General features: G+C 39.2%; 2 protein-coding genes across 4 annotated transcripts; one reads left to right on the forward strand and one right to left on the reverse strand.

Annotated features, from left to right (window-relative positions):
- The first annotated feature begins 34 nt into the window (after positions 1-34).
- LOC101169350 (mucolipin-3-like) lies at positions 35-6,625 on the forward strand. Its single transcript, XM_004068080.3, has 14 exons — positions 35-250; positions 876-1,099; positions 1,191-1,358; positions 1,650-1,803; positions 2,736-2,811; positions 2,894-2,990; positions 3,312-3,411; positions 3,485-3,597; positions 4,620-4,769; positions 4,859-4,960; positions 5,078-5,200; positions 5,279-5,485; positions 5,609-5,739; positions 5,841-6,625. Exons 2-14 carry the CDS (start codon positions 878-880, stop codon positions 5,878-5,880), a joined length of 1,683 nt encoding a protein of 560 aa, XP_004068128.1. The 5' UTR covers positions 35-250; positions 876-877; the 3' UTR covers positions 5,881-6,625.
- On the reverse strand, positions 5,481-27,900 carry LOC101169597 (G-protein-signaling modulator 2). 3 transcript variants are annotated; one of them, XM_023954343.1, is made up of 16 exons: positions 27,693-27,900; positions 21,644-21,766; positions 16,509-16,730; positions 16,075-16,210; positions 15,632-15,771; positions 14,439-14,562; positions 14,199-14,314; positions 13,764-13,919; positions 13,139-13,247; positions 12,820-12,982; positions 12,549-12,643; positions 11,039-11,224; positions 8,940-9,099; positions 7,918-8,103; positions 7,747-7,844; positions 5,481-7,428 (listed from the first exon to the last, which is right to left on the reverse strand). In XM_023954343.1, the coding sequence occupies exons 2-16, from the start codon at positions 21,646-21,648 to the stop codon at positions 7,261-7,263; spliced, it is 2,064 nt and encodes a 687-aa protein (XP_023810111.1). In that variant the 5' UTR covers positions 21,649-21,766; positions 27,693-27,900; the 3' UTR covers positions 5,481-7,260. The 3 variants fall into 3 exon arrangements, with proteins under 3 accessions (XP_023810111.1, XP_023810112.1, XP_023810110.1); XM_023954344.1 differs by lacking the exon at positions 21,644-21,766 and having other exon boundaries at positions 27,693-27,898; XM_023954342.1 differs by lacking the exons at positions 21,644-21,766; positions 27,693-27,900 and adding an exon at positions 19,827-19,993.

Raw genomic sequence — 27,900 nt, forward strand, 5'->3', positions numbered from 1 at the left:
ATAAACACCAACTGACTTGATGGACAGACGTTGTAGCCAATAAGATTCAACTAGATTGCTGACGTAAAAGTTCTACTGGACTTGACACTCCAGGTGCTTCGGACGTCACTTCAGTTCGGTCTTTTAGGCGTAAAAAGAAGTCTTAATTTGTGATGGATCATTGAGATAAAGATATGTTCTTTTAGTTTTTATGTTTTAAACGGCTGTTGGTTTGAAGTCAAGCCTATCGAGTGGCTTTTCTGGACGCCAGGTAATGTTTTCTTTCACTGTGTTAGTCCTTGCGCAGACGTTTTTCATTCTGAGAGACTAATGAATAATTTAGTTTCGTTTTTTTTTTTTTGATCGGGTTTCCGAACTTAAACTATGTTGTATTATTTAGCACACTTTTTTGTCAGTTAACATGTTTCCATTTCCTTCCCTTCTTTTTCATTATTGACTTCTGTGTCAGTATATTCATTGTAGTTTGCTTCCTTAAAGTGCAAACAAACTTTAAACTCAGACAAATTCCAGATGTAAACTAGCAGGAAACAAAAGGATTTCCATAATGCTATCCTATGACCCCACCCTTACATTGATGTGTTCTCCCTACCATGACAAAGGTGGATAAAGGTGGAAAGATTTCATGTAATCCATGGACACCAGTGAAGATCACAAATCATTGAAGAAAAAAGGTTCAGAGCACTGTCTGGTGGGTCTAGATGACCCAACTCCCAACGTTAAAGTGCCTAGGATAGCACAAGGGTTAAAAGCAAGGAGGTTAATTTCAACACAAAAGTTAAAGAGTTACAACTTTCAGACATTTCCTGTTCGTCTAAAATCTGTTTGTAAGGGAATCCTTTTTGGTCTGTAACTGAGATGCTTTGCTGTGGTTTCAGACATGGAGGAATCCAGGGACATTTACGATGTCTACGACTCCAACACCTCTCCCTCCTGGGAAGAGCACCAGTCTGAGCATCTGGAAAACCTGGAGGAAGTGGAAGCCCTCAGGAGAAAGATCAAATATTACTTCATGAACCCCTGTGAGAAATACCACGCACGAGGAAGAAAGCCATGGAAGCTCCTGCTGCAGATCATCAAGATTGGGATCATTACCATCCAAGTACGTCAGCTGGTACAGGATGGATCTTTTTATGTCAGCATCGCCACGTTAGTCATGTTTTTCTGTTGTGGTTTTTTTTTTTCCCCCGTAGTTGGTGTCTTTTGGACTGAGCAACCAAATGGTTGTGGAGTTCAAAGAAGAAAACCTGATGACGTTCAGACACCTCTTTCTGAAAGATTACGTTGATGGAGACAAAGAGACTTATGCTATTTATAGACAGGCAGATGTTTATGACCAAATTGAATACATAATCACACAGGTAGGGGCTTTTGGTCAAATGTCCGTAAACACGCATGATTTCAATTTCTTTTTTATGATTATGCCACATTATAGAGCTTTTCCTTTTGCATTTGTGCTTGTGTACGTTATTGGAACATTACGACTATCAGCAAACGGCAAGTTTGTCACGAGACTGGACTTTGAGCACTTGACTTGTAGATCTGCTGTAAAAGTAATTCTCCCTCGAGCTCAAATGTTTCCATATTCACCCAGTTCCTCACATACATATTTAAACGGCATTGTTTGGGTTTTATTCTGTTTTTCCTTCCAGTTTAGACTTCTGCACAACAACACAGTCGGCAATCATGAATTTGAGAAGAACGGCACAGCCTACTCGCCTCTGCGGCTGTGTCAGGAGTTCTTCAGGAACGGCAGCATCTATCCCGGGAACGAGACCTTTGAGATCGACGCCAACGTGGATTCTGGTGAGAACGCTTCTGTTCCAAGTAGAGCTCAAGCCCATTTTGCAAGAGCAGTCAAAAAGAAATATTCATACACCACACAGCTAAAAATAAATAAATAACACTGAGAAATGGGCTATTACGACTGCATGTGCATGTTTAGTGACAGGTGTTGTTTTCTAAGCCTCATGTAAGGCAAGAAATGGGCAGAGCTGTGGTGTAAAGTGCTTGTGGCTTAAGTTAACCACACAGAGCAGTAACTCATTTAACCCGTGTGCTATCTTAGATGACCCCACCCTTACATTGACGTGTTCTCCCTACCATGACAAAGGTGGATAAAGGTGGAAAGATTTCATGTATTCCATGGACACCAGTGAGGTTCACAAATCATTGAAGAAAAAAGGTTCAGAGCACTGTCTAGTGGGTCTAGATGACCCAAATCCCAACGTTAAAGTGCCTAGGATAGCACAAGGGTTACAAAAAAATCAAATTATGATTGGAGGCAGGCAAAAAGCACCAATATCAAAATGTAAAAGATACTAGATACCTTAAGACAGTTGTGTTGGCAGGTATTGCTTTATTCAATTTTATGTCAATAACACATCTTTAATGACAGTGATCCAACAAATAATACAAAAATTAGCTTCATCAAGATATAAAATGTGTCTCTTGCATTTAAAGTAAAGCCCACGAAGATTACTTTCCAAAATGTGACTTAAATAGCAAAACAAAAGTCAATAAACAAACATGCAGAGTGATTAAGGTGTGTTTGGCAAACAGCAAACATGTGATCAACTCATTAAAACCCTCAATTTATGTACTTCCTATAAAGATGTACGCTGTAAACCATTGCAAAACAATAAAAAGGTAAGGAAAAAAAGATGTGGCTTCACATAGAAACACAGCTGTTTTGCAAACATCAGCCAAACATTTGTGTGTGACCCTGTTTTTGCCAGAATGCCTCGATGTGTATCCCATGTTTACCCCATCAGCAAAGGAGATCCTCCAGCACTTCAAAGTGCATTTCAAAAGGTAGGCAGATGCCAGGAACACGCCGCCGACTTCATCCAAAACTGAAGCACCTGTCAGTTGATGGGGTATCCTCGTCTTTCAGGTTACTCTCTGTGAAGATCGTCTTCGTTCTGAAGGCCATAAACCTGCAGACCGTGAGACACCGAGAGCTGCCCGACTGCTATGACTTCACAGTTTTTGTATGTGACCAAATGTTTCTCCATGCCATAGCAAACTGCAGTAATGAGCATGAGATTTTGTGTGATGCATCAGATTATGTGTGTTTGGTGGGGGACATTGTGCGGGTTTTGAACAAAATATTTGTTGTCTAGTCTGTTTTGTTTTTAAATTTGATTATGTTTTTATGTAAATCACTTTGAGGCATCTGAGTTGTAGGAGTGCTAAAAAAATAAAGTTTCATTTGATTTATTTCACAAAAGTTGTTTAAAAAAATACATATAACATTTGATATTTGTTGTTGAGATCGGTGTGTTTTTAAAATACTGTCCTCTGGTTAACAGATTACTTTAGATAATCAAGCTCACAGCGGCAGGATCGCAGTCCAGCTGGAAAACGACGTGGAAATCAACGAATGCCGGGACTGGAAAGTGTCGGGAGCCGGTAATTTTCCTAAAATTCTCCGAGATGCTACCAGTTTACCGCTTCTAATGATCCGTTTGTCTATTCCCTTCAGCTGGTAAAAGTATTTACCTGACGGTGGTGTTTGACTGCCTCATCATTACAACCTGCATCATCTCCTTCGCCCTCTGCACGCGCTCAGTGGTTACAGGAATTAAGCTGATGCTGGTGAGAAATAATTTTAAAATATTTCATAAAGGATGAAGCAACAGAGAAGCCTAATTCTACTTATCTTAGTGTGAAACTGGAACACCCAAAAGACACACAAGTGTCTGGACTCTGAATTCAGAAGCAGAGGGAAAACACTTTCGACCCTGTTGCTGTTCATTAGTGGGCAACAGAAGTCTAAATGACCACACGTTCTTAATAAACAGTGCTTGTTTGCAAATTTATGTCCTCTTTCTTTGTTTCTATTATTCCTGTTCTTCTGCTTTGACTTACAATAATGTCACTATTTTTTCTCATAATCTACAGTAATCTAATTACTGTATCTATAACAGTAACATTGTTATTGTCATATCATATCAGGTAAAGAATTACATTTTATTGGTGTTCAAAGAGGCCCTGTTTTTAACATTTTAATGACCTTTCTTTCACTTAAAAAACTTTAAAAGATACATATTTACTTATTTTCAGTCACTAAGTATTCACTGTTGGTAAAAAGTTTTAATTCCATGAAGCGCCTATCATTAATAACGTTTTAACAGGACAGTTCATGTAAAACAATGAACTTTTCTTGGTTATTTTTTTGTGGTGTACAGCACTCTGTGCTATATAAATAAAGTTTGATTAGATGTATTTTTCCTACATCGTCATGTAATTTCAAAATGTAAAGTGTATCTGATTGCCTTCATGTTTAAAATCTGTTGTCATCCATTTATTGTCCAGGAATGTGAAAACCTCTGTAGTCATGTGTAGAGGAGATGCATTTGTTTTTGAGTAAACTGGTTGATCTAGTCTAAACTTGTCCTATATGCATCGTCATGTATTCATACGTGTCTAAATGAGACTTCCATGATCAACAGGATCAGATTTCAATCTGAGCGACCTTCCTGGAAGCATTGCAACACACACACACACACACACATTTGTCATAGCTCAGATGTCTTCTTACATCCGCCGTACTTTTCTTTGTAAATTAGCTTTGGCCCCATTTAGATTTGCCCTAAAACAGTCTGGCTTTCCAACAGGAGTACAGCCGCTTCTGTGACAGACGCTGCGGCAAAGATGTTCCGTGGTCAGACAAGCTGGAGTTTGTGAGCGGATGGTACATCCTCATCATCGTCAGCGACACGCTCACCATCACAGGTTCAATTCTCAAGATTGAAATCCAGACCAAAGTGAGAATCATTTATTCTGATTTTTTTTTTTTGCTCTGTAAATTCTCGTCTGAATCCATCTTTAAAAAAATAATTATTTTCACTTCTAGATCCTCACGACTTATGACGTGTGCAGCATCTTCCTCGGCATCGGCACCATGTTTGTCTGGATCGGTGTGATCAGATATATGGGTTACTTCAGGAAGTATAATGTACAAAAACATGTTTATTAGCATCGTCTTAATATCTGTTGTGTTAGCAGAGATGGACACGCTTCAGAAACAGTGATGCATCTGGAAACCCCGGAAACCGTCTTTTGCTGCTTTCAGATTCTTCTTCTGACACTCAGGGCAGCTTTTCCCAACGTGATCCGTTTCATCTGCTGTGCTGGAATCATATACCTGAGTTACTGTTTTTGTGGCTGGGTTGTCCTGGGCCCGTATCACGAGAAGGTACTGTACCGGTAAACAGCACAGAGTCTAAAGAAAACACGGACACCGCTGGGAAGGTTCTCGCGATTTTCTCTGCAGTTCCGGAGCTTGAACACCGTGTCGGAGTGTCTCTTCTCCCTGATCAACGGAGATGACATGTTTCCCACCTTCAAGGACATGCAGCAGAAGAACAACCTGGTGTGGATCTTCAGCAGGGTTTACCTCTACACCTTTGTGTCTCTCTTCATATACATGATCCTCAGCCTCTTCATCACCATCATCACTGACACATACGACACAATCAAGGTGACAACTGCACTTTTATGATCCCACATTCCAAAACAACCCACAGGTTTCTGTTTACTGCTCTGACAGAACATGCACGTGTTGTCATATTTACACACAAATTCTCTGATTTTCACGACTCAGCACCAGCAGCAGAGTGGAAACCCAACGTCCGACCTGCAGAAGTTCCTGTCGGTTTGTAAAGATCTGCCCAAATCTGGACTTTATAGACTTCAGGAAAACAAAAGCTGCCTCATCAACTGCTGCGTCAACAGGTAAAAGCATTTCAACCATCATCAAATTTGACCAAATCCTTTGTCTTTATATGTCGAAGGAAAATAAAGCAGATTTTATTTTTAATTTTTTTGCATTTCAGATGGAAACGGAATCAAGAAAGACTCACGTCTGAGGCATGACAGGTTTAAGGGAGTCCAGCACCTTTGATTTGCACGTTCTGACCCATTTTCAGAAAAATACAATACACACATGGTCATAGAGAGAGGACATAATAGAAGGCACATTTTAAATCACTTTTTTTTTAAGTTTAAATGCTGATGCAGGGCGTCCAGCATTCAGCACATCGTCAATCTCTAATGGGCTTTAAGTGAAAGAAATACAACAAATAGGACTGAATATGGAACATATATGAAGCCTGCACTCAAGTTTTTTAAACTCATAATTAAAGAAATCTTGGTGGATCAGCTCTTTTGAGCAACATCATTTTAAAAATTCAGAAATGAAGGAAAAAGCAGATACATCAAAACGTTTACTTCCAGTTTAAAACAGAAACCATGTGGAAAAAAATAAAAAAGAGTTAACAGAGTAGCGAGCATAGACGATGTGCCATAAAAGCAAGTTAGTTCCCATTCACTCTGGTGTAAACATTTTCCACATTTTGGAAAGGAAATAGCTATCAGGGGTTATTTTGTTTTTAAGAAACATCATTTGAAATTTGGCATTGATGCACACATGGTGACACTTTCTTCTAACTCCTATGTGATCTAGAAAGGTCTGACTGGTTCCTACAGCTGTCAGGTTTGCTTTTTTTTATTTAAAGGCAGATTCAATGACATCAAATAGCAGTCAATCCAATACTATCATTTTTTGTGTACAATTCTCAGTTTGGACACCCCTGCTCTAATAAATATGTTGAAATCTCCTGAGAATTCATGATTGTTACTCCAAAGGCTAAAAGTTTGTCTTCCTAAATACAAATCATCCTTAAAATGATCTTCCAGTTAAAAAAATATGATCCTATGTCACTTCAGTAGGAGCCTTACAGCCTTTAGCGTAGCAGAAATCACTCTCTTTAAATCTCAAGGAGATTGAAATATCCCGAAGGGGTTCCTCTGGTCTCCAGGTGAAACGGATGCTGCACTTTATTTCCCCACAGGAGGTTTGTTGTAGAAACTTTCCAATAACTTACTGCTGGACAGTTTGAGGCTGAGCTCAAATAAAAGCCGTCTCCCTCCTGACATGTCATTGTTTCTGTGCAGTGGCCGCGTGACACTTCCAGTTTAAAAACGCCGATTCAGCTTTCATCGAGAACAAATAGATTTAGAGTCCAACAAAAGCTGGTATGATCCGGTTTGTCATGTAATGGAAGCTCTGGAAAAAAGCTAATATGTACTGTAGGTTGGTCCAAGACATCTGTGCCCCAGACCAGTTATAGCTCTTAAAAAAAGTCCTGCATCCTTGGAGAAGTGTGTGCTTTTTCAGAAACCTGAAAGAATATTTCAAGGAAAATAAATAAAAAAGGTCTCATCACATCCTGGGATACTGCTGTCCTCATGAAGTCAGCCTGGTTTGTCCAGAGTGATGCTGGCGGGAGGCGGGACTCGCTGCTCCTCCATCCTGTTGCCTTGGGAACGTAGAATGAGTGCGAAAAAGTCCTCGTCCGGAACGGTCGGCCCTTTGGGTTCGGGAGGCGGAGCAGAACTCCTCTGGTCGTTCAGCCTGGAGCCCTAAAACACAGACGTGTGGTGCACTGCTTACACTATGCTTCAGTCTCACAAATGGAAAACAATCCTGTCTTTTTGTTTCTGTTCAATTAACAGGAAAACAAATTATCAACAAAGGTTTTTTTTCACAACCATTATGCAATCCAATTCTTAAAAAGTACTATATTTCCCATAATCCTAATCTGAAAGGAACACATTCAGAGTTTTTAGTTGGCACCAACCTTGATTGGAATTGTAGAAAATAGTTTTTATCTTAGGAAAATGGCGTTCATGTGAAAGGTTTTTTTGACTGCCACAGTACTTCCGAAGCGTCGCTCTTACCTGGCACTTCACCAGCATGTCGAAGAAGACGTCGTCCGCCTCGGGCGGCTCAGCGCTAGCCTCAAGGTGGCTGTACTGGGAGGGAATATGAGGGCTTTCTGGAAAGCAAACGCACATTTGTCATTTTTGGGAGTCCACCCTGCTGAAAGCAGGATGAGTCTCATAAAGAACCTTGGGGTGGTGCAGGGTCTGTGCTGGAGGTGGAGGGTATATGAGGCGGGTTGCAGGTGCTGAGATGTAAGCCAGGAAAATGGCTGCCGCTGGCCCGCTGGTCGTCCAGACGGTGGGCCTGGCAGCTGGCCAGCCGCTCCAGGAAATGACCAGGATCCTGCGATGCTGCGTTTTGTTCTGAGGCAGCTGGGGAAAAAACCGTTTGTGTAAAACAAAAGATTGTCCTTAAGTCCAGTTTATACTTGAAATTTTTTCAATTAGGAAAGTGGAAGGTAAGCCAATGCCTTTCAGACATTTGTGGATACAATTCCAGAGCTACTTGGGTGTTTGTCAGTTTGGGTTTGAAGCAGCACGTCCGGATGAACACAAGCTGCACTGACCTCCATCAGAAAACCCCCAAAGTGGAGCCTCATTTTTCCAGGTTGTCAGAACTTCCAAATGGTTCATGCAGCCTCATCCTGATTGTCGTAGTCTATGAATACCACGCCTAGAAGGATTCTACGTGCATCTGTGCTTCCAGCAAAGAGGAGACTTTTCCAGGGCATTTCCACAAATGCTTGCAGACAATGGGCAGAGATTCTTGCTGTCGTTTCTGGAAGCCAGTGATTTGCATATTTTTCCCCATCTGACAAGGGAAGTATGCTGCTTCCAAAATACTCCCTAATCTGGTTTACTCTCTAGTGGACGTCTTTTTAAACATAAAAAAATAAAAATGTCAAAAAAAACAAAAAAAAGGACAGATTCTACAGTGCTAACACAAACAAACACAAAAACATTTGGGGTCAACTGTCAATCAAGGCTCATCTGGGACAAACACTCAAATGAAGAACGGTTCTGAAGATTCTGAAATTGCACCAACGCCACATAGTTGTGGATCAGGACCTGCTATTTTCAAATCCAGACTCTACCAAACAGTTCTTTTTCGAGTTGTATTGAAGGAAGAGGGGAAAAAATGATTTCATGCTTAAATACACATGACTTAGACTTAGTGTAAAACTAACAAAAACACATGATAGACTCACAATTTCCTTCAGCTACAGGTAAGGAAGAGGTAGGGGAGGGGTGAGCAGGGACATGGCTCTGGCTATCCAGTGAACACCTTTGGTCGTCCAGTCTGTTGCTCTGGAAACGAGAGAGGACGTCAAAGAAGCTGTCCTCTCCAACGGTGTCCTGGTGTCTTTGCTGTGGAGCCAAAACCAAACGCATCAGATGACAAATCTGCAAAAACAGGCTTAAAGATAAATAACTTATCGAAGAGTTTAAGGAAAAAAAAAACTCAGCAGGTGCAGAACCTCATAGCAAAGGTCTACCAGAGTCAGTAACCACTAAGGCAGGGGTCGGCATACCTGTGCTGGGGTTCTCTGTGTTTCTGTAAAATAACTATCATGTTCTAAGATTGTCATGGTGCCTTTAACACGTCAGGTAGTGCGAGCGGACAGGAGGAAGAGACCAGCGTGAACGCGGGGGGGCGTGTCTGCAGCTGTGAACGCCCACCACAGACTGTTATGGGATGGAAAGTTCTTCTAATAAGACAGTCAGTGGTGATCTTGTATGAGATGCATAAGCGCCCCAAAAAAAAGCCTCCCCCCCCCCCCCCCCCCATTTCCATGTAAAACTTGCGTCAGGGCGCCCCTAATATCCTGTCACCTTGCTGCTTTGATGACCGTATGTTGCGCTGTGTTGAAAACATTGGAGGGGGAGGTTGCAGGCGGGGGAGAACAACGAACAGGTAGGGAGGCGGGGGCGGGGCTTAGACTCACTGCTTATGATTCCAGACAAACTAACAGCTGCTTCCTAATAAAAAATAGTTGTCATCCTTAAAATTCATATAATTTACTGGGTTTACTGGATTTAAAGGGAACAATTTTTTTTCTTTGTTTCCATCATCTCACTTATTTTAACTCTGGGTGTTTGACAGACGGAAAAGTCTGTTTAAGGTTCTGGAAAATGGACAAAAGATCAAAGGAAACTTCACGCTCATAAAGAATAAAAATAATTAAATAAATATCCTGACAGCATTTTGAATCAATACAAGTATTGCCAAATGAACTATCGCGATATATCGGCTAAAACATTTTTTGTAACACATCTAGTGTTGCGGCTCCCTGTGCTTTCATCTCAGTGGGAAACGGTTCTTTGTTAGGTAAAGGTTGCTGACCCCTGCCCTAGAAGCTATAGATTCATCACTACTGATTCATGTAATGGGAAACTCTCTTAGCACTAAAATGTGGAAATTGAGCTTAGGCAAAAATTTTATGGCTGTCCCCAAATGTTCTGTTTCTGATCTTAGTTTAGACAAAGCCAGTAAAAATATTCTTCACGGTGACACTTGAGTTGATTTTCCAGGCTGTGACAGTTTTTTTCACTCTAGCTTAAACGAGTTCAACAAACCGACTTCAGCTAAACAAAACAATGGGTCACAACTTTAATCCATTCGTTTTCCACTCCTGGGCCTGTTTGGGATAAACAACAGTGAAGATTTTGGCTTGTAAATGTATTTTTGCTTTGAGCCCATTTCTTAAAGAATAAATAGTAACAAACTTTTGTGCACAGAAATATAAAATTGAAACAAAAATGAACACGTTCAATCAAAAAAGACAAAAGCAATTGAAAACAGAGAAGTTTATATTTTTGCAAAAACAGAATAGTTTTTAGATCAAATAATTTATTTGCATTTAACGAGTAAATATATACATTTTTAAGTAAAAGGTGATCAATGTTTAAAAGAACAAACCTCTTTTCCATCTTAAATAGTAAAAGCGCATCCTACATTCTTAGAGCAGTAGTTAGAAACGGTTCATGTTCACAGATTCTGAGAAAGTTTCAGGCTTTTGAAAACATTTTATTACAGTTTTAAAACAAGAAAATGTCCAATGAGTCCAGTTAGGCTAGCACATGCTGAATAGTTCGAGAATAGAACGGCAAAATGAAAACAAAATCAGTGTGCCACTATCCAAATATTTGAAGTGAAACAGCCGTTCCTTTTTTTATTAAAATTCCAGTGACCAAAAGCAAAGTGGCAAAAAAAGACCCCATGTTCCCTCTGAATTTAAGACAATTTGAAATCTCTTAAGTTCAATAATATTTTAGCACAGTCCCCTGTTATTGTAACCAGACGTACCTTAGGAGACACCGGTGAGTTTGGATCAGCGACGGCGTAGTTGTTCTGGTTTTCCTCCTGATCTTTTGCAAAAGGTTTGCTGTTCTTCTGCTTCTTGCTGCTCAGCCGCTGGAAGAGGAAGAGTCTGGTCGATGCTTTGATCGTGTTGCTTTTAGATGATCCGGAGAACAAATCTTCCTCCTTGTCCTGCACAAACAGACAGCTGTTACCTTGACGCATCTGACAGATTCACATTTCTGAATTGTGATATTTGTCCTCTTCAGATTAACTCACTTCCAAAGAAATTAAAATATTGATAGCCATAAAAAAACGAGCGGACATTTCCAAAACAGCACTTTAGCCTTCAAGCCTGGTTTTTATTGAACTAAAACTTTAGTTTTTATCTTAATAAACCAAAGGCGTGCTAACAAACATTTTAATCAATGTTTAGTAAACAAATATGACATGAAATCAAAAAAATAATACTTTTTAGTCATTTAGATGTCGATTTTCTATAGTAATATTTAATATTAGCTTTAAAAACCAAATGTGGAAACAAAAGTGATGAGAGATGGAGATTTATGGATGCAAAACTGAACCAACATTATCCAAAAATAACACGCGTGCCCTTTTTTGAAAATATTTTTCAAACTGATATGTTAAAATGAGTTTGCCTGAAACTTTTGAAACTTCATTTTTTTGTCAAAGATGGTAAATGGCTATAATTGTATAGCGCTTTTCTACCTTCCTCGAAAGCTAAAGCACTACAGTCCCATTCACCCATCACACACATTCACACACTGATGGCGGCTCGGCTCCACTGCCGAACACTGGCACAGAGAGGCAAGGTGGGGTTCAGTGTCTTGCCCAAGGACACTTCGACGCATGGGCAGGCAAGGCGGGTATTAAACCTGCAATATTCCGATCAGAGGTGGATCGCCCCACCACTGCACCACGGCCGCCCCTGATCCGGCAACTTCAGACACATCAAGCTTTATCCTTTAGTTTGCTATGAATGGGGTCAAATTATAACGTACTTATTAGTCAATTATTATTTGAAATAAGGATCGCTGGATGATGTGAAACCAGAGCTCTCTTTCCTCATTTTGGTGACCTGCAGGGAGACTGTTGGGGGCTTTTAGGCATTTTTATTTCAGCTAGACTTCAAAGTCAGGAGGCAGAAGTCATTCTTCATACCAGCAGAGCTTCTCACTGTGTTCAAAGCAGGCGGATTGTGAAGCCCACCCGCTTTGTGGCAAACAGTGAGTCAGAGGGAAAAAAACATTCAACGTCACAAAAATCTTTTATGGAATCAGTGCAGCTTTCATAAACACAACAAACAGCAAAGATCAGAAACAACAGGTAGGTGTTGTTTAAAAGAATCTTTTATCTATCAAGAAAGGAACAAAAATAGACAAAAAAAATGTTAAAACACATCAACACAACTAAAATGTGCATAGATTAGGTGCAAGCGACAAATAAATGTAGAGGTTTTATGCAGTTAAAACCTCCCGATTAGGACAAAACTTACTAAATCTGCTGGGAGACCTTCAGTTTGCCTCTGATGCTGACCTGGGATCACCAGAAGGTTTTCTGCGCTGCCTCTCCTTAATGAAGTTCTCACCCCTAAAACAAACAGAAATCCATCTTTGATCTAAATAAAACACGTTCTAAAGAAGCTGTTCAGATATTACAGAACATCAAGCAAATTTTTAAATTAAAAAAATGCTAAAAATTTATTACGTTTCATTATGATTTTTCTAAAAATGAGGTAAGATTTCTCAGCTCAAGTTTAGATTTACCTGGCAGGATGAGATGACTTGGTTGGGTTTCTAAAGGATCGGGGTCGTTGATTCTGTTGTTGGGAAACATGTATTGCATGCTGGGATTGGACTTGGGTCCAACAACCAACCGTAGATCTGCCAGGTTCATCCTGGCGGTCATCTCTCCGCTTTTATCTCCAGTCTGTGGCATGAACATCAACAGAACTCCACGTTTAGACGGGTCACTCACTAACAGAAAATGCAGGGGTTCGATTCTGCAGTTCACGACATGAACACTAGATGGCAGTGTGTCTTGAAAAAAAGCAGCACAGACAGGAGGTAAAAGAGGAACATTCACCCGTTTTGCAATTTCCAGATGTTTTTCAGCAAAGAGCATTGCCTGCTCGTGATTCCCTAGGGCAGTGTGGGCATTTCCTAAACTCCAGTACGCTCTTCCTTCACCAACGCTGCAGTGAGGAAGAAGTTAGGGTGATCAAAACTTTGCCACACTATCAGATTTTTCTGTAATAACAGATTAATCCTCACCATAAACATTAAAATCAACAGCATAGCCGTACAGATTACAGATGAATCAGATATTGTAAAGAAATAGCAGCACTTCTAGTTATAGGAGAACCGTAAAAAGACCTGTAATCTGCTTTACTGTTTTCAAAACAGCCAAAATGTAATACAATTGTTTTATAATGTAGAAAAGAACACCTCAACCTTATGGATTAAGAATATTAGATAGAATTTATTTAAAAAAGCTTTAATTTTGAAAATCCTCCAAGAGGCAGTAATCCTAAATTTATGAGAATTTTCTCCAAAATTATACATCTGATGCTTTTCGACCAAGTAATATTTTGAGAATATTAGATTTGTCCCTTTTAACTTGCTGCAGTGTTTGCATGAGTGCTTTAACGCTGAATAATTAACATCCTCCTTCCAGTTTGATCCTTCAAAATAAGTTGTCGATGGTCTACCAATCCTTGAGGTCCTGGGCGATGACCAGATGTTTGAGGTGGTAATCGATGGCCCTCTCATAGTCCTGCAGTAGCGTGTAGGTGTTTCCCAGACTGTAACAAGCCTGAGCTTCCACCGCTCGGTCCTTCAAAAGCCTGGCCAGCTGCAGAGTCCTCCTGGGGGCACAGAGGAAGGAGGAGGAGGAAGGTCAAAGAATGAAGGGTGGGTGCCAGAAAATGACAGTAATCTGCTGCTATCTTCTCTTCCTTTCTGCTTGTTTGACATGAAGGTCTGCATCAACAAATTGCTCATTAAAAAAAAATACTAACATTCAAGTGCAGAAACTGCATTTACCTTTGTCATCATTTTTGTTAAAAGGAAAACTTCTGTTGGGAGAAAACAAGCACCGCCTGTCAGTACAAAGCGGACTAAGACGCAGTCTGAACTGTACTCACTTGTAGTGATTAGCTGCTGTTTCAAACTGGCCGAGGAAAATGTGAGCGTTGCCAAGGTTGCAGTGGGCTCTCCGCTCGGCCGACTTATCCCCAAACTCTTTAGCAATAAGAAGCCGCTGCCAAAAAGCCCAAAGAGTGGCATGTCGGTGAAGGCCAATACAATACAATAAATAAATAACCTACAACCAAAGATGACCTAAAAAAGTATTAAACAGCTACTTTTTCTTGATTTCTTCTTACCTTTTCATGTGCAACTATTGCAGATTCAAAGTCACCCAGGAGATAGTACGTGTTACCGAGATTCCCATACGTCCGGCCCTGAGCAGCTCGATCCCCCAGCTCCATCACCAGGCTCAGGTTAGCTCTTTATGCAAAAATAAAACATTTAGGTTTAAAGGCCCTCTGTGGCTTTTTTAACTCCCTTTTTATTAAATTTAACAGAGTTAAACATCAATCCTGCGAGATGTTGCAGTCTTTCCTTTTACCCCTCAGTTGTGAGTGAAAGCTAGAGTTTGAAGCCGTCACCTGGGAGCTGCATCACGCTGTGGCATCTCCATTGAAGATGGAGCCAACACACAAAGGATATATACTGTATATGATACTGGATGTATGGCTCACACAATTCCAACCTCACATTAGAGCAGAACACAGAAAAAGCTTGCCTCCTGTTTCGTTTACTCACAAGAAGAAAATAAATCAAAATAAAAGGACTTATATTATCCTAGTGCCAGTATAACCCCACATTTCTGAAACATTCTCGGCCATGTTGAACAACAAACTATTGATTTATTTGCTATTTATTTTATTGAACACCAAAACAGTAAACTAAATGACATTTATTGCAATAAAACGTCATGTGACCTTCAGAGTGTGTTTGAAAGAAATATATTTTCTTCCAAATAAACCAAAAGTCTTACTTTCTTTGCTTTATTTCCAATTGAGAATCATGAAGCGATTTTTAACTAAACAATCATAATTTCTCCTATGAATGTTCCAAAAAACCACCTTCTCATTCAGACTTTTTGTCCTAAACTGTTGCCATGTGAATCAAAAGGCCCAGCTTTTACTAACTGAGTGGAATTTCTGCAAGGTCATTTACGATGAAAATAAAATCATGTTAAGGGCGACTTGCTTCTAAACCTTCTGATTTTCTTCCTGTAGCTGAAATGATTAAACATTTTTATCAGATAGACCTCGCAGGCTACAAACACCTTGACATTGATAAGATTCTTATCCGTAGCATTTGGCAGCTCTCAGCTTAAGCATCTTAAGCAAAGAGAACTTGAGGTCAGTTCTGGTGTTTAACAGCTGACTTTTCAGCTTAGGGCTCCGGACAGCAGAGCCACCGCTACCTTTTTATGCAATTCTGCAGGACTTTAGAGGTGTAGCATAACACAATCAACACCCAGAGATAAGCTGAGATACCAACTCACTCATAGTAGTGTGCGGCTTTCCTCAGAGCGGTCCTGGCCTCCTCTGGAAACTCCCCCGGCTTGGCTCCACTCCAGCAGATGCTCTTGCCTTTGGCGTGGTAAACATTCCCGAAATTATATAGTGCTCGCGCTTGGCCAACCTGCAACAGGCCCAGCAGACTTTCACAGCCGGAAAGCCGAGTGACCAATGCTGTAATTACACTCTGAAAATACATCGACAGCCTGGTTCTTTCGTTTTTACACCAAGGCTGGCAAACTATTTTAGAGGTTGGTGTGCTGATTCTATGCACCGCCTTTTATGTCACAGGCTTGACAGGGAATCTTAGAGATGAACAGTTTTAAGGGTTAACAGCTGAAATGTAGGCATTTAGCCCAAATCTCCAAAGTTCTTAAGGTAAAATCTTGATGTAAACTCAACAATCTTGCAGGAAAATGTAACAAACCTTGTCATAAATGGCTTTTGTGATCTCCAGATGTCTTTGACAACAAACCACAGCCTCATCGTAGCGCCCTAAAAGCTTTAACGTGTTCCCAAGGTTACCGCTGGCTTTAGCCTCACCAACTTCATCTCCGATTGCTCTGCAAATGCAGCGAAGGGGGGGGGGGGGGGGGAATGCAAATATAACGTTACAGTTTTATTAGATTCATAAAGTGTATAAGTGTGAAAACACAAGAGAGATGAACACAAATTACAGCTGCAAGCAGGAATGCTGCTGAGTCTAGCCTGGCAATATTATAACAGAGAAGGAAATGGTAATTAAAACTCTAAGAAACTGATCTAAGAGAGACACTGATCTGATTGTATTTATCTAAAAATGTAAGAAAAGATTTGTAAAAAGTCCATTTTTAGCGTTTTTAAGTTTGGGACTTTCTTTACCTGGTGAGTGTGAGGTCATGCCGATGGTATTCCAAAGCTTTGATGTACTCCTGAAGGTGAAAGTAGGCATTTCCCAGCTGGCTGTAGATGGCACTGAGAATTTGAAGGTCCTCTGTCCCCACCTGAATGGCAGCTTCAAAGAAGGAGACACCTGCTCTGTAGTCGCCTGCCTTACAGAGCCGCTCGCCTTCCAGAGCCAGATCCAGACACGACGACTCCATTCTGCAAGGAACCAGGAATGCTGAGAACTGAACTGCCTTTTTATTTTCCCTCTGAACAAAAAGCTGGCAATTAAATATCATATAAATATGAAGTGAAAACACAGAATCAATTACTTTGTTTCTAAATTAACATGGAGGACTTAACAGCTGCACTTTAAGGCCATAAATAAGAATCCAAGATAAAGGAAACCTTTATGATGAAAAACATAATTTGACATTTTTCTGCTCAATAGAAGCTGTGAGAAAAATCCGTATTTTTGCATGTTTTAAGTCATAACAGGATCAGAAATGAGGATTTCCTTGTATAGTTCGACACACTGGAAACAAAGTCAGAAAGTTGTGAAATTTGCCGAGAAAGGAATGTGTGAATATGACTTCAAAAATCAAACATAGAGTTTGGTGGACTATGATAGCAGGACGGAGGATCCGTGTGAGTGCACATTAATAAGCTTGTTTATTTATGTTTTTCTTTAATAATGACTTTAACTAAGAACGTTTTTTTTTTTTTGTTTGTGCAGTCCTGGCCACCTCTACAGGACGTCCCCCCGCTCATCGGCCTTCCCCACTGACAGCCAGGACAAACCACCCGGCAGGTCAAAGGTTAAGGGAAAAAAAAAGCCCAAATTTAAATCCAAAAATGTTTTCAGGTGATTTGTAAAAATAATCTGTTGAATAAATTAGAGACTTTTAAGAGACAGATTTTCTCTGATGCCTCCATGTGAAGATTCTCTCTCATAACTGGTCATTTCGGTCAGAGAAAACAGCTCATGATGGGAAGTTAAAACAAATTAAAGTATTAAAAAAAAAAAAAAACAGTAAAACAAGAAAAACTACAAAAAATAGCACATTTTTCCGTGAGCACAACGGTCTTGAAAACACCACAAATACCATGGAATGAAAATACAAACCTCCATCCTAGAAACACTAAAGTGTCCCAAATGTGGTTCAGATCCACTTTTTAACATCCTTCCTAACTTTTACCAAAGGAAATGAAAACACCGCCAGACAACAACGTGAGCCACCTATGATGCTCTTTAAGAAGTCAAAACAAGGTTTACTAAGAAAGTCTTTCAATAAGGATTACCTCAGAGTAACCTCCTCATGTGATGCATGACTTCAGTCTGATTCTGGAGGCAAAAGCCTATTTTGATGCTTTTGAAATCATGTTTGGCATTGAAAACTAAATCAAAAATACACTTCTGCAACTTTCAAACGAGTTTCATTTAACTGAAAAGGTTTTGATTCCTCTGAAAAAAATAAATAAAATAAAATAAATGAAAGCCCTAAAATTCAACACTGAATGTATTTTTTTGCAAGACAATGAAGAAAGCCCGTTTGTAATTCTGCTTAAAAGACGTCTTAACTGCTGGGCTCGACTGCATTTTGCGTCTGAACAATTCATGACTTCACAGAAATGTTATTTAGTGACTGCATGACTGTCATTACCTGTAAAACCCATCAAAAGCTTACCAACATTTAAGCATCACCTGTGGCTGCTGTTATGGATGATTTACAGAAACCCATCAGCAGTTCACCGTGATGCTGACAGAACTCTAAATGCCACTTCTTCTATTGAAAAGTAAACATGTCTAACATTAAACTTTCCCCAAAAGGAGGTAGAGACCTTGAGAACATACAATCATTTGTATTTCTTTAAAAAAAATCCATCAAAACCAAAAAGATGTAGGTCAGATTATTTTTCAGATTTGTGAATGACTTTAGACTGGGAAAGTAAGAAGCCCATCAATTGACTTTTAAATTAAGCAGCCCATTTTCCAACAAGGCATAGTGAAAACAGAACAGCAATGACTGCGCTCTCATACAGATCTATATTCACGTGCTTGAATGTCTGTCATTTCTTTAAGATTAACTACTGATCTCTGACATGTGTGCTGAAGCTCTCCTTTTAAAGATTTCAGCCTCAAATCATCTGGAAAGCATTTAAACTGTAAAAATACAAGAAATGTTCCCCCATAATGCATTTGGGGTTTCCATTGATATATTCTAAAAGCCACTTATAGCATCTTTTCTGCTCAATTCTGTTCTTATGGATTAAAGTAGTTCCTGGTATTTTTCCTCAGAGAAGTCAAACTTCGCACAGGTTTCACCCACAATCATCACAAACCTGTTCTCACTCAGACATGTAAACACTTGACGAAACAGATCCATAAAACAAATGCAGTCTTGTCTAGCTACAGAGAAATTCACATACTGCAACACAGCAGCATTAAGCACCCAGTAATCCTAGACTTCAGAGACTTTGTTTTCTTAAATTTAAACAGAAAAAAAGATTATTCATAAAATACTGATTATTATTTATCTAAACCAAATCTGTCAGACTGAAAAATAATAGATTTAAGAGTTTAAAAGAGCACACAAAAATGTCTTTCTGTAAAGAAATAAAAGAAAACTAAAATCCAGTTAGGCTAATATATATTTTTTTATTATTATTAACACTTGATCATCTTTATTGTTTTATTTTGAAAACTGTCTCCATCTTTGAGGCTGTTCAAAGCCTCAGCTGAGAATTGTTCATCTGCTGACAACAATGTGAAAAGTTGAGTACAAGCACCGCAAGCTTACTGTAGTATTCTTGTAGTAATCTTGATAAATGTCATCTGAATGGTTGATAGTCCACCACACACCAAAGTGAAGCCAGAAATCCAGGTTTTTACTTTCAGGTTTTAAAAACAGCTCGTATAAATATAAGAAACAAATACTTAAAGCAAACTACTAATATTTTAACCAGTTCCAGTTCTATCTTATTCCAATGCCTGGCAGCCACGCTTTTTCAAAACAATAGGATCATGTAAACTTGGGTATCCTTTAAAAATTAGTTAATAAAAAATCAACACACCTTTTAAATAAACAATGACTTTTTTGTGACAATTTTACATATTTCAAAGTATTATTTTATGTGTAAATTGGATTCTTGACACTTTTCTGAACCAAAAATCTGTAAAAGATGACATCATGAGCAAATATAAAAGTAGGAGTTTATTTTCCTTTCTAGATCGACAGATTTTTATTTTTTCGCATCAAACAACAGAAACGGATTCCTTGAGTCAAACGGAGGTCATGCCCCCAACACACATACCTGTTGCCTCTTCCCATTCTGACACACTCAAAGCAGGTGGACACGACGGACATCTCAAGTATTCTCTGGAGCAAACGCTGCTCTGACTAATACCTGTGACTGTCTCTTCTGTCATGTATATACACATAACGCAATCAGCTCCTGCCAAAATTTCAACCCAAAAAAAAAAAAAATAAGGAAAAAGAACAAAAAATACAAATCAAAAACACACTATCCCGCTGGAGCCTCTTCTGCAAGCACTCTAACTGGTTGTAGCAGCAGAACAAAGGACTTAATCCTCCCTGAGCTCACATCGACCTTAAAGACCAGGTGCCGGGTAGGAGACCTTTTGTTCAGGTGAACACGGATTAAAACCAACTTGTCACCAAGCAGAAATGTTTCAAAGTGAGAACAGTCGGCTACGTTGCCATGTTTAGCGGATTACTGTCTTTCTCCACCAAGTAGGCATTGGTTACCTGCATTGATAAGTCACCCGATGGTATGTGTCACTTCCAATTAGTCCGGGCTTCAGTGTTAATTATAGCCATGTTAAGTGGCTCTGCTGAAGCGTAAGGCTATTTGTTCCACACTCCACACATAAAAAAAAATAGTCATCCGCGCAGCTAGAACAGCTGATTTTGTCCTGCACACCACTAGGAATATTTGAAACAATGAATGCATTTTCTACAACAGCTTAATAAAAGGTGGAATTATTGAAAGGTTTTTGTATTTAACTGCATTGGGTTTGATCTTGTGCACCCACAGTCATATTTTATAATCATTTAAATTAAAATATGGAGCATTATAACTTCCCTCTTGGATTGATAATATTCTGATTCCTAGTAAATTCCAGATGGTTTAATTTAGCAAGTAGAATTGTAGTTTATTTAGGCAGTTTTAGATAGCAAGTTACATAAACTAGGTGATTCACTGTGGCAAACCGTAAAAGAAGCAGCCATTAGATTAAAAAAAAAAAGAATTTAAACATAAAGGTATGCAGAGATGGGGCACAACTGTTTACTCACACTTTTTGTCAGTTTAAATACATGTGCTGTGACTTAGAGGAGACCTCCTGTAGTCAAAATCTGCTAATCATTATTACTATCATAAAAATATGTGCAAACAAAAAGCAAATTTGAAATAATAAAATGAAAGATCGGAACAAAATGGCTCTTTAGAATTTGATGTATAGTATACCAGGTGCCAATAAACATAATAAAAACATCTGAAATGTATGTTTTAAGATAACTTTTGATACAAAAACGGCCAACTTTTGAATCTTTTCTCTTCTAAAAACTGCAAAGCAATGCCACTCATCTGTTATAATGAAAGAAGGAAGAAAGAATAAACTGCATAAGGAATTCCCCATTTTAGCATCCTGGAATAAGTGCAAAAGAAGCGTTTCTCTTGACATCTGAAACTGCAAACAACCAACACAAGCCTTTTATGGTAGGAGACCTTTATGCATGGATTCTGCTCATCACAGCTCTCTGAATCTGAGGAGTGAACACTCAACATTTATGCTTGTGATAGTAAATACCCCAAATCATTAGCAAAAACTAACCAGAAATCAATCAAAAAGACTAGGGAGGAAGGATGCAGATGGGAATGTATTTGAGGTAGCAGAGCAGCACTTTGTAATTATACCCACCAATGCAAATGCAGACAAACATTTGCTCAAGTTTACCCCTTGCAGGTCTTTCTTTTCCCCAACGCAATAACTGCATCATCTCTCATGTCCAATAAAACAGCAATATGTGAAAACACAATTTTTAACAATATTCAGAGTGTACTGCAAGAGCCCTCCGTGGGTCTAAATAAAATATGTAAGCACTGACCTCATTTGCCGGACTGTTTTTGCTAGAAAGAAGCCTCTCCATTAGTTGTTGTTGATTGCATCATTCCCTGTGTGTGTCTGAGAGTGATGGCAGTGCACAAAAATCCTGAGGGTGCAGTCGTGTCTGCAGACAGGATCAAAATGTTTTTAAAAGAAAACTAGCTCTGCAAGTTCAGAGTTGCACCGTTAAAGGGCAACCTGATTCCTCTGCTTTTTGAAAACACGATCATCTGTTTACCCGTTGACCTATTTTGTGTTGTGTTTATAAATATAACCACAAAGACAAAATATGATGATTTTGGGGGGAAATCCTTGTCCTGAATGTGTGTCTGAGGGAAACAGATTCCTTTGAAACGGATTCACGATTTACAAAGATCTTGTCACATGTCTGTCAATTGTCCTTATTTATTTATCTAAACTTTAGACACTAAAGGCACACACTGGGTGTGGGAAACATCTTAAGCGTGACAAAAACAGGCTCACCGTGATATTGCAAATCCAATCACAAACTCTTCCCAGCACCAACCAAGCCAGGGTTTGCATGCTAAAGCCCCACAATTACAATATGAATGAAGGCATCCCATTAATTAAACTCTCCATCCGGTGATGTTTGCCAGGGGAGGCAAAAAACTTTTTCTATGGAACGACGCTGAAGTTGGCTTCCGATTCACAGCTTCCGATTCGCAAGGGCACTAAAGGAACATTCCGCTGTATTTTTTGCACTAAGATCACCTAAAACCGGGTCCTGTTAAAAAACCGCTGGACCTGGACTGCTCAAACCTGGATTAAATTATAATTTAGATAGAAAAGAACACATTAAACACAGATTCTGATTTGTGAAACCTTCCTCTGATTTGTGAAAATGTGAAATAGTGAGAAAAAGGCGATAAAAATAAACCTGAGTCCACTTCAGACAAGGTCCTGTTCAAAAACCGCTGGACCTGGACTGCTCAAACCTGGATTAAATTATAATTTAGATAGTAAAGAACACATTAAACACAGTTTCGGATTTGTGAAACCTTCCTCTGATTTGTGAAAATGTGAAATACGTTCATTTTATCGCATTTTACGCACTGAGTCCACCTTAGACCAGGTCCTGTGCAAAAACCGCTGGACCTGAACTGCTCAAACCTGGATGAAATTATGCATTAGATAGTAAAGAACACATTAAACACAGTTTCTGATTTGTGAAACCTTCCTCTGATTTGTGAAAATGTGAAATAGGTTCATTTTTATTGCCTTTTTCTCACTGAGTCCACTTCAGACCAGGTCTTGTTCAAAAACCGCTGGACCTGGACTGCTCAAACCTGGATTAAATTATAATTTAGATAGTAAAGAACACATTAAACACAGTTTCGGATTTGTGAAACCTTCTTCTGATTTGTGAAAATGTGAAATAGGTTGATTTTTATTGCATTTTACGCACTGAGTCCACCTTAAACCAGGTCCTGTCCAAAAACCGCTGGACCTGGACTGCTCAAACCTGGATTAAATTATAATTTAGATAGTAAAGAACACATTAAACACAGTTTCTGATTTGTGAAACCTTCCTCTGATTTGTGAAAATGTGAAATACGTTCATTTTATCGCATTTTACGCACTGAGTCCAGCTTAGACCAGGTCCTGTGCAAAAACCGCTGGACCTGAACTGCTCAAACCTGGATTAAATTATGCATTAGATAGTAAAGAACACATTAAACACAGTTTCGGATTTGTGAAACCTTCTTCTGATTTGTGAAAATGTGAAATAGGTTGATTTTTATTGCATTTTACGCACTGAGTCCACCTTAGACCAGGTCCTGTTCAAAAACTGCTGTGTGAAATAATATATTTTTATCGCATTTTATGCACTTTAAGGACAATAGGGACAAGGGAAGGACAACTTACATCAAAACACCAAAACAGGAACTTTAAAGTAAATCAGAAAACAAACCAAGAAATATTGAACAAAAAAACTAAACTTATGTCAGAGATACATGCTAACCGTGACCATAACTATGTATCCAATCTGACATCTGTTTCTCAGTTTATTTTGTATTTTGAGATTTTGATGTCGCCTCGTCTAGCCTTCTTGGATTCCTAAAGTCCATCGTAAAAGTGCCAGCTTTTGTCTGGGCCAAGTATGTGGAATGCAACAAAGTGATTTTGCGCACCCAGGTTAGGGCCACCGGCTCGTACCTGTGTGAACACATACAATAGTAAAATCCAGTATAAAAAATAAAAATGTTAAGGAATAAAAAAATACAATTCCACCCAAATTACATGAACAGGACCTGGTCAGAGGTGGACTAAGTGCGTAAAATGCGATAAAAATCAACCTATTTCACGAATCAGAGGAAGGTTTCACAAATCAGAAACTGTGTTTAATGTGTTCTTTACTATCTAATGCATAATTTAATCCAGGTTTGAGCAGTTCAGGTCCAGCGGTTTTTGCACAGGACCTGGTCTAAGGTGGACTCAGTGCGTAAAATGCGATAAAATGACGACGCTGAAGTTGGCTTCCGATTCACAGCTTCCGATTCGCAAGGGCACTAAAAGAACATTCCGCTGTATTTTTTGCACTAAGATCACCTAAAACCGGGTCCTGTTCAAAAACCGCTGGACCTGGACTGCTCAAACCTGGATTAAATTATATTTTAGATAGTAAAGAACACATTAAACACAGTTTCTGATTTGTGAAACCTTCCTCTGATTTGTGAAAATGTGAAATAGGTTCATTTTTATTGCCTTTTTCTCACTGAGTCCACTTCAGACCAGGTCTTGTTCAAAAACCGCTGGACCTGGACTGCTCAAACCTGGATTAAATTATAATTTAGATAGTAAAGAACACATTAAACACAGTTTCGGATTTGTGAAACCTTCCTCTGATTTGTGAAAATATGAAATATGTTGATTTTTATCGCATTTTACGCACTGAGTCCACCTTAGACCAGGTCCTGTGCAAAAACCGCTGTACCTGGACTGCTCAAACCTGGATGAAATTATGCATTAGATAGTAAAGAACACATTAAACACAGATTCTGATTTGTGAAACCTTCCTCTGATTTGTGAAAATGTGAAATAGGTTCATTTTATCGCATTTTACGCACTGAGTCCACCTTAGACCAGGTCCTGTGCAAAAACCGTTGGACCTGAACTGCTCAAACCTGGATTAAATTATGCATTAGATAGTAAAGAACACATTAAACACAGTTTCTGATTTGTGAAACCTTCCTCTGATTTGTGAAAATGTGAAATAGGTTGATTTTTATTGCATTTTACGCACTGAGTCCACCTTAGACCAGGTCCTGTGCAAAAACCGCTGTACCTGGACTGCTCAAACCTGGATGAAATTATGCATTAGATAGTAAAGAACACATTAAACACAGTTTCTGATTTGTGAAACCTTCCTCTGATTTGTGAAAATGTGAAATAGGTTCATTTTTATTGCCTTTTTCTCACTGAGTCCACTTCAGACCAGGTCTTGTTCAAAAACCGCTGGACCTGGACTGCTCAAACCTGGATTAAATTATAATTTAGATAGTAAAGAACACATTAAACACAGTTTCGGATTTGTGAAACCTTCTTCTGATTTGTGAAAATGTGAAATAGGTTGATTTTTATTGCATTTTACGCACTGAGTCCACCTTAGACCAGGTCCTGTTCAAAAACTGCTGTGTGAAATAATATATTTTTATCGCATTTTATGCACTTTAAGGACAATAGGGACAAGGGAAGGACAACTTACATCAAAACACCAAAACAGGAACTTTAAAGTAAATCAGAAAACAAACCAAGAAATATTGAACAAAAAAACTAAACTTATGTCAGAGATACATGCTAACCGTGACCATAACTATGTATCCAATCTGACATCTGTTTCTCAGTTTATTTTGTATTTTGAGATTTTGATGTCGCCTCGTCTAGCCTTCTTGGATTCCTAAAGTCCATCGTAAAAGTGCCAGCTTTTGTCTGGGCCAAGTATGTGGAATGCAACAAAGTGATTTTGCGCACCCAGGTTAGGGCCACCGGCTCGTACCTGTGTGAACACATACAATAGTAAAATCCAGTATAAAAAATAAAAATGTTAAGGAATAAAAAAATACAATTCCACCCAAATTACATGAACAGGACCTGGTCAGAGGTGGACTAAGTGCGTAAAATGCGATAAAAATCAACCTATTTCACGAATCAGAAGAAGGTTTCACAAATCAGAAACTGTGTTTAATGTGTTCTTTACTATCTAATGCATAATTTAATCCAGGTTTGAGCAGTTCAGGTCCAGCGGTTTTTGCACAGGACCTGGTCTAAGGTGGACTCAGTGCGTAAAATGCGATAAAATGAACCTATTTCACATTTTCACAAATCAGAGGAAGGTTTCACAAATCAGAAACTGTGTTTAATGTGTTCTTTACTATCTAAATTATAATTTAATCCAGGTTTGAGCAGTCCAGGTCCAGCGGTTTTTGGACAGGACCTGGTCTAAGGTGGACTCAGTGCGTAAAATGCAATAAAAATCAACCTATTTCACATTTTCACAAATCAGAAGAAGGTTTCACAAATCCGAAACTGTGTTTAATGTGTTCTTTACTATCTAAATTATAATTTAATCCAGGTTTGAGCAGTCCAGGTCCAGCGGTTTTTGAACAAGACCTGGTCTGAAGTGGACTCAGTGAGAAAAAGGCAATAAAAATGAACCTATTTCACATTTTCACAAATCAGAGGAAGGTTTCACAAATCAGAAACTGTGTTTAATGTGTTCTTTACTATCTAATGCATAATTTCATCCAGGTTTGAGCAGTCCAGGTACAGCGGTTTTTGCACAGGACCTGGTCTAAGGTGGACTCAGTGCGTAAAATGCAATAAAAATCAACCTATTTCACATTTTCACAAATCAGAGGAAGGTTTCACAAATCAGAAACTGTGTTTAATGTGTTCTTTACTATCTAATGCATAATTTAATCCAGGTTTGAGCAGTCCAGGTACAGCGGTTTTTGCACAGGACCTGGTCTAAGGTGGACTCAGTGCGTAAAATGCGATAAAAATCAACATATTTCATATTTTCACAAATCAGAGGAAGGTTTCACAAATCCGAAACTGTGTTTAATGTGTTCTTTACTATCTAAATTATAATTTAATCCAGGTTTGAGCAGTCCAGGTCCAGCGGTTTTTGAACAAGACCTGGTCTGAAGTGGACTCAGTGAGAAAAAGGCAATAAAAATGAACCTATTTCACATTTTCACAAACCAGAGGAAGGTTTCACAAATCAGAAACTGTGTTTAATGTGTTCTTTACTATCTAAAATATAATTTAATCCAGGTTTGAGCAGTCCAGGTCCAGCGGTTTTTGAACAGGACCTGGTCTGAAGTGGACTCAGGTTTTTTTTAATCGCCTTTTTCTCACTATTTCACATTTTCACAAATCAGAGGAAGGTTTCACAAATCAGAATCTGTGTTTAATGTGTTCTTTACTATCTAATGCATAATTTCATCCAGGTTTGAGCAGTCCAGGTCCAGCGGTTTTTGAACAGGACCCGGTTTTAGGTGATCTTAGTGCAAAAAATACAGCGGAATGTTCTTTTAGTGCCCTTGCGAATCGGAAGCTGTGAATCGGAAGCCAACTTCAGCGTCGTTTCTATGGAGGAGAACCATCAGAAGCAGACGTGACAAATCAAACTTTGAACTGCTCTTTTCTAAGGGTTTATCATAATTAAGTTGAAGAGGATAAGGAAAACCCTATAAGAAAATAAAAAGTGTTTTTTACTGCTGATATAATATTAGTATATCGTTGCTACAGGATCATTCAAGTGTTCATGTTTTTAAGCTAGCTTTCTGTCAGTTATTATTATGACTGTACTGGGGGGGAAATTATGAGGCAATCGACACTCGTGCCACAACACGCTCCCCGTCTGACTTGAGGGCAAACGGTGTTTTTGAGTGAAACTTTTACTGAACGCAACGGGAAAAGAAGCTAGCTAACTTGAAGTAAAGGAGGAAGGAACCAAAGTTTCCAAAGTCAAGAAAGAAAGAAAAAAGAGACAGTCAAATGTAAGGAGTAAATTATGGACTTACCGGCTCAGAGACGACAGCTCGCACACGACACAAACATGTCCCCAACTTTAGGAAACACTGGTTCGAGCTGTGGAACTGGAAGCTGATCAATTTTAGTCGTTAACGTCGCCGAGTCACACTGGGGGTGGGGGTGGGGGTGGGGTGTCCCGGGAAGCAGTCAACGTGGAGGCCCCTCCTCTTCTCAAGTGGGGTGCAGCGGGGTGCTGTA

This window comes from Oryzias latipes, chromosome 4 (genome assembly GCF_002234675.1).
Source record: "Oryzias latipes chromosome 4, ASM223467v1".
Lineage (NCBI taxonomy): Eukaryota > Metazoa > Chordata > Actinopteri > Beloniformes > Adrianichthyidae > Oryzias > Oryzias latipes.

What these genes read in the sequence shown, in the direction of transcription:
- LOC101169350 (XM_004068080.3), top strand. Translation starts at nt 878, where the DNA reads ATGGAGGAATCCAGGGACATTTACGATGTCTACGACTCCAACACCTCT. An exon ending in TTGGGATCATTACCATCCAA is followed by an intron (nt 1,100 to 1,190) that starts GTACGTCAGCTG and finishes TTTCCCCCGTAG; the next exon opens with TTGGTGTCTTTTGGACTGAG. An exon ending in ACACATACGACACAATCAAG is followed by an intron (nt 5,486 to 5,608) that starts GTGACAACTGCA and finishes TTCACGACTCAG; the next exon opens with CACCAGCAGCAGAGTGGAAA.
- LOC101169597 (XM_023954342.1), bottom strand. Translation starts at nt 19,879, where the DNA reads ATGTCCGTCGTGTCCACCTGCTTTGAGTGTGTCAGAATGGGAAGAGGC. An exon ending in AAGTCATCTCATCCTGCCAG is followed by an intron (nt 12,644 to 12,819) that starts GTAAATCTAAAC and finishes TGTTTGTTTTAG; the next exon opens with GGGTGAGAACTTCATTAAGG. An exon ending in AAGGTCTCCCAGCAGATTTA is followed by an intron (nt 11,225 to 12,548) that starts GTAAGTTTTGTC and finishes CTGTTTGTGCAG; the next exon opens with GACAAGGAGGAAGATTTGTT.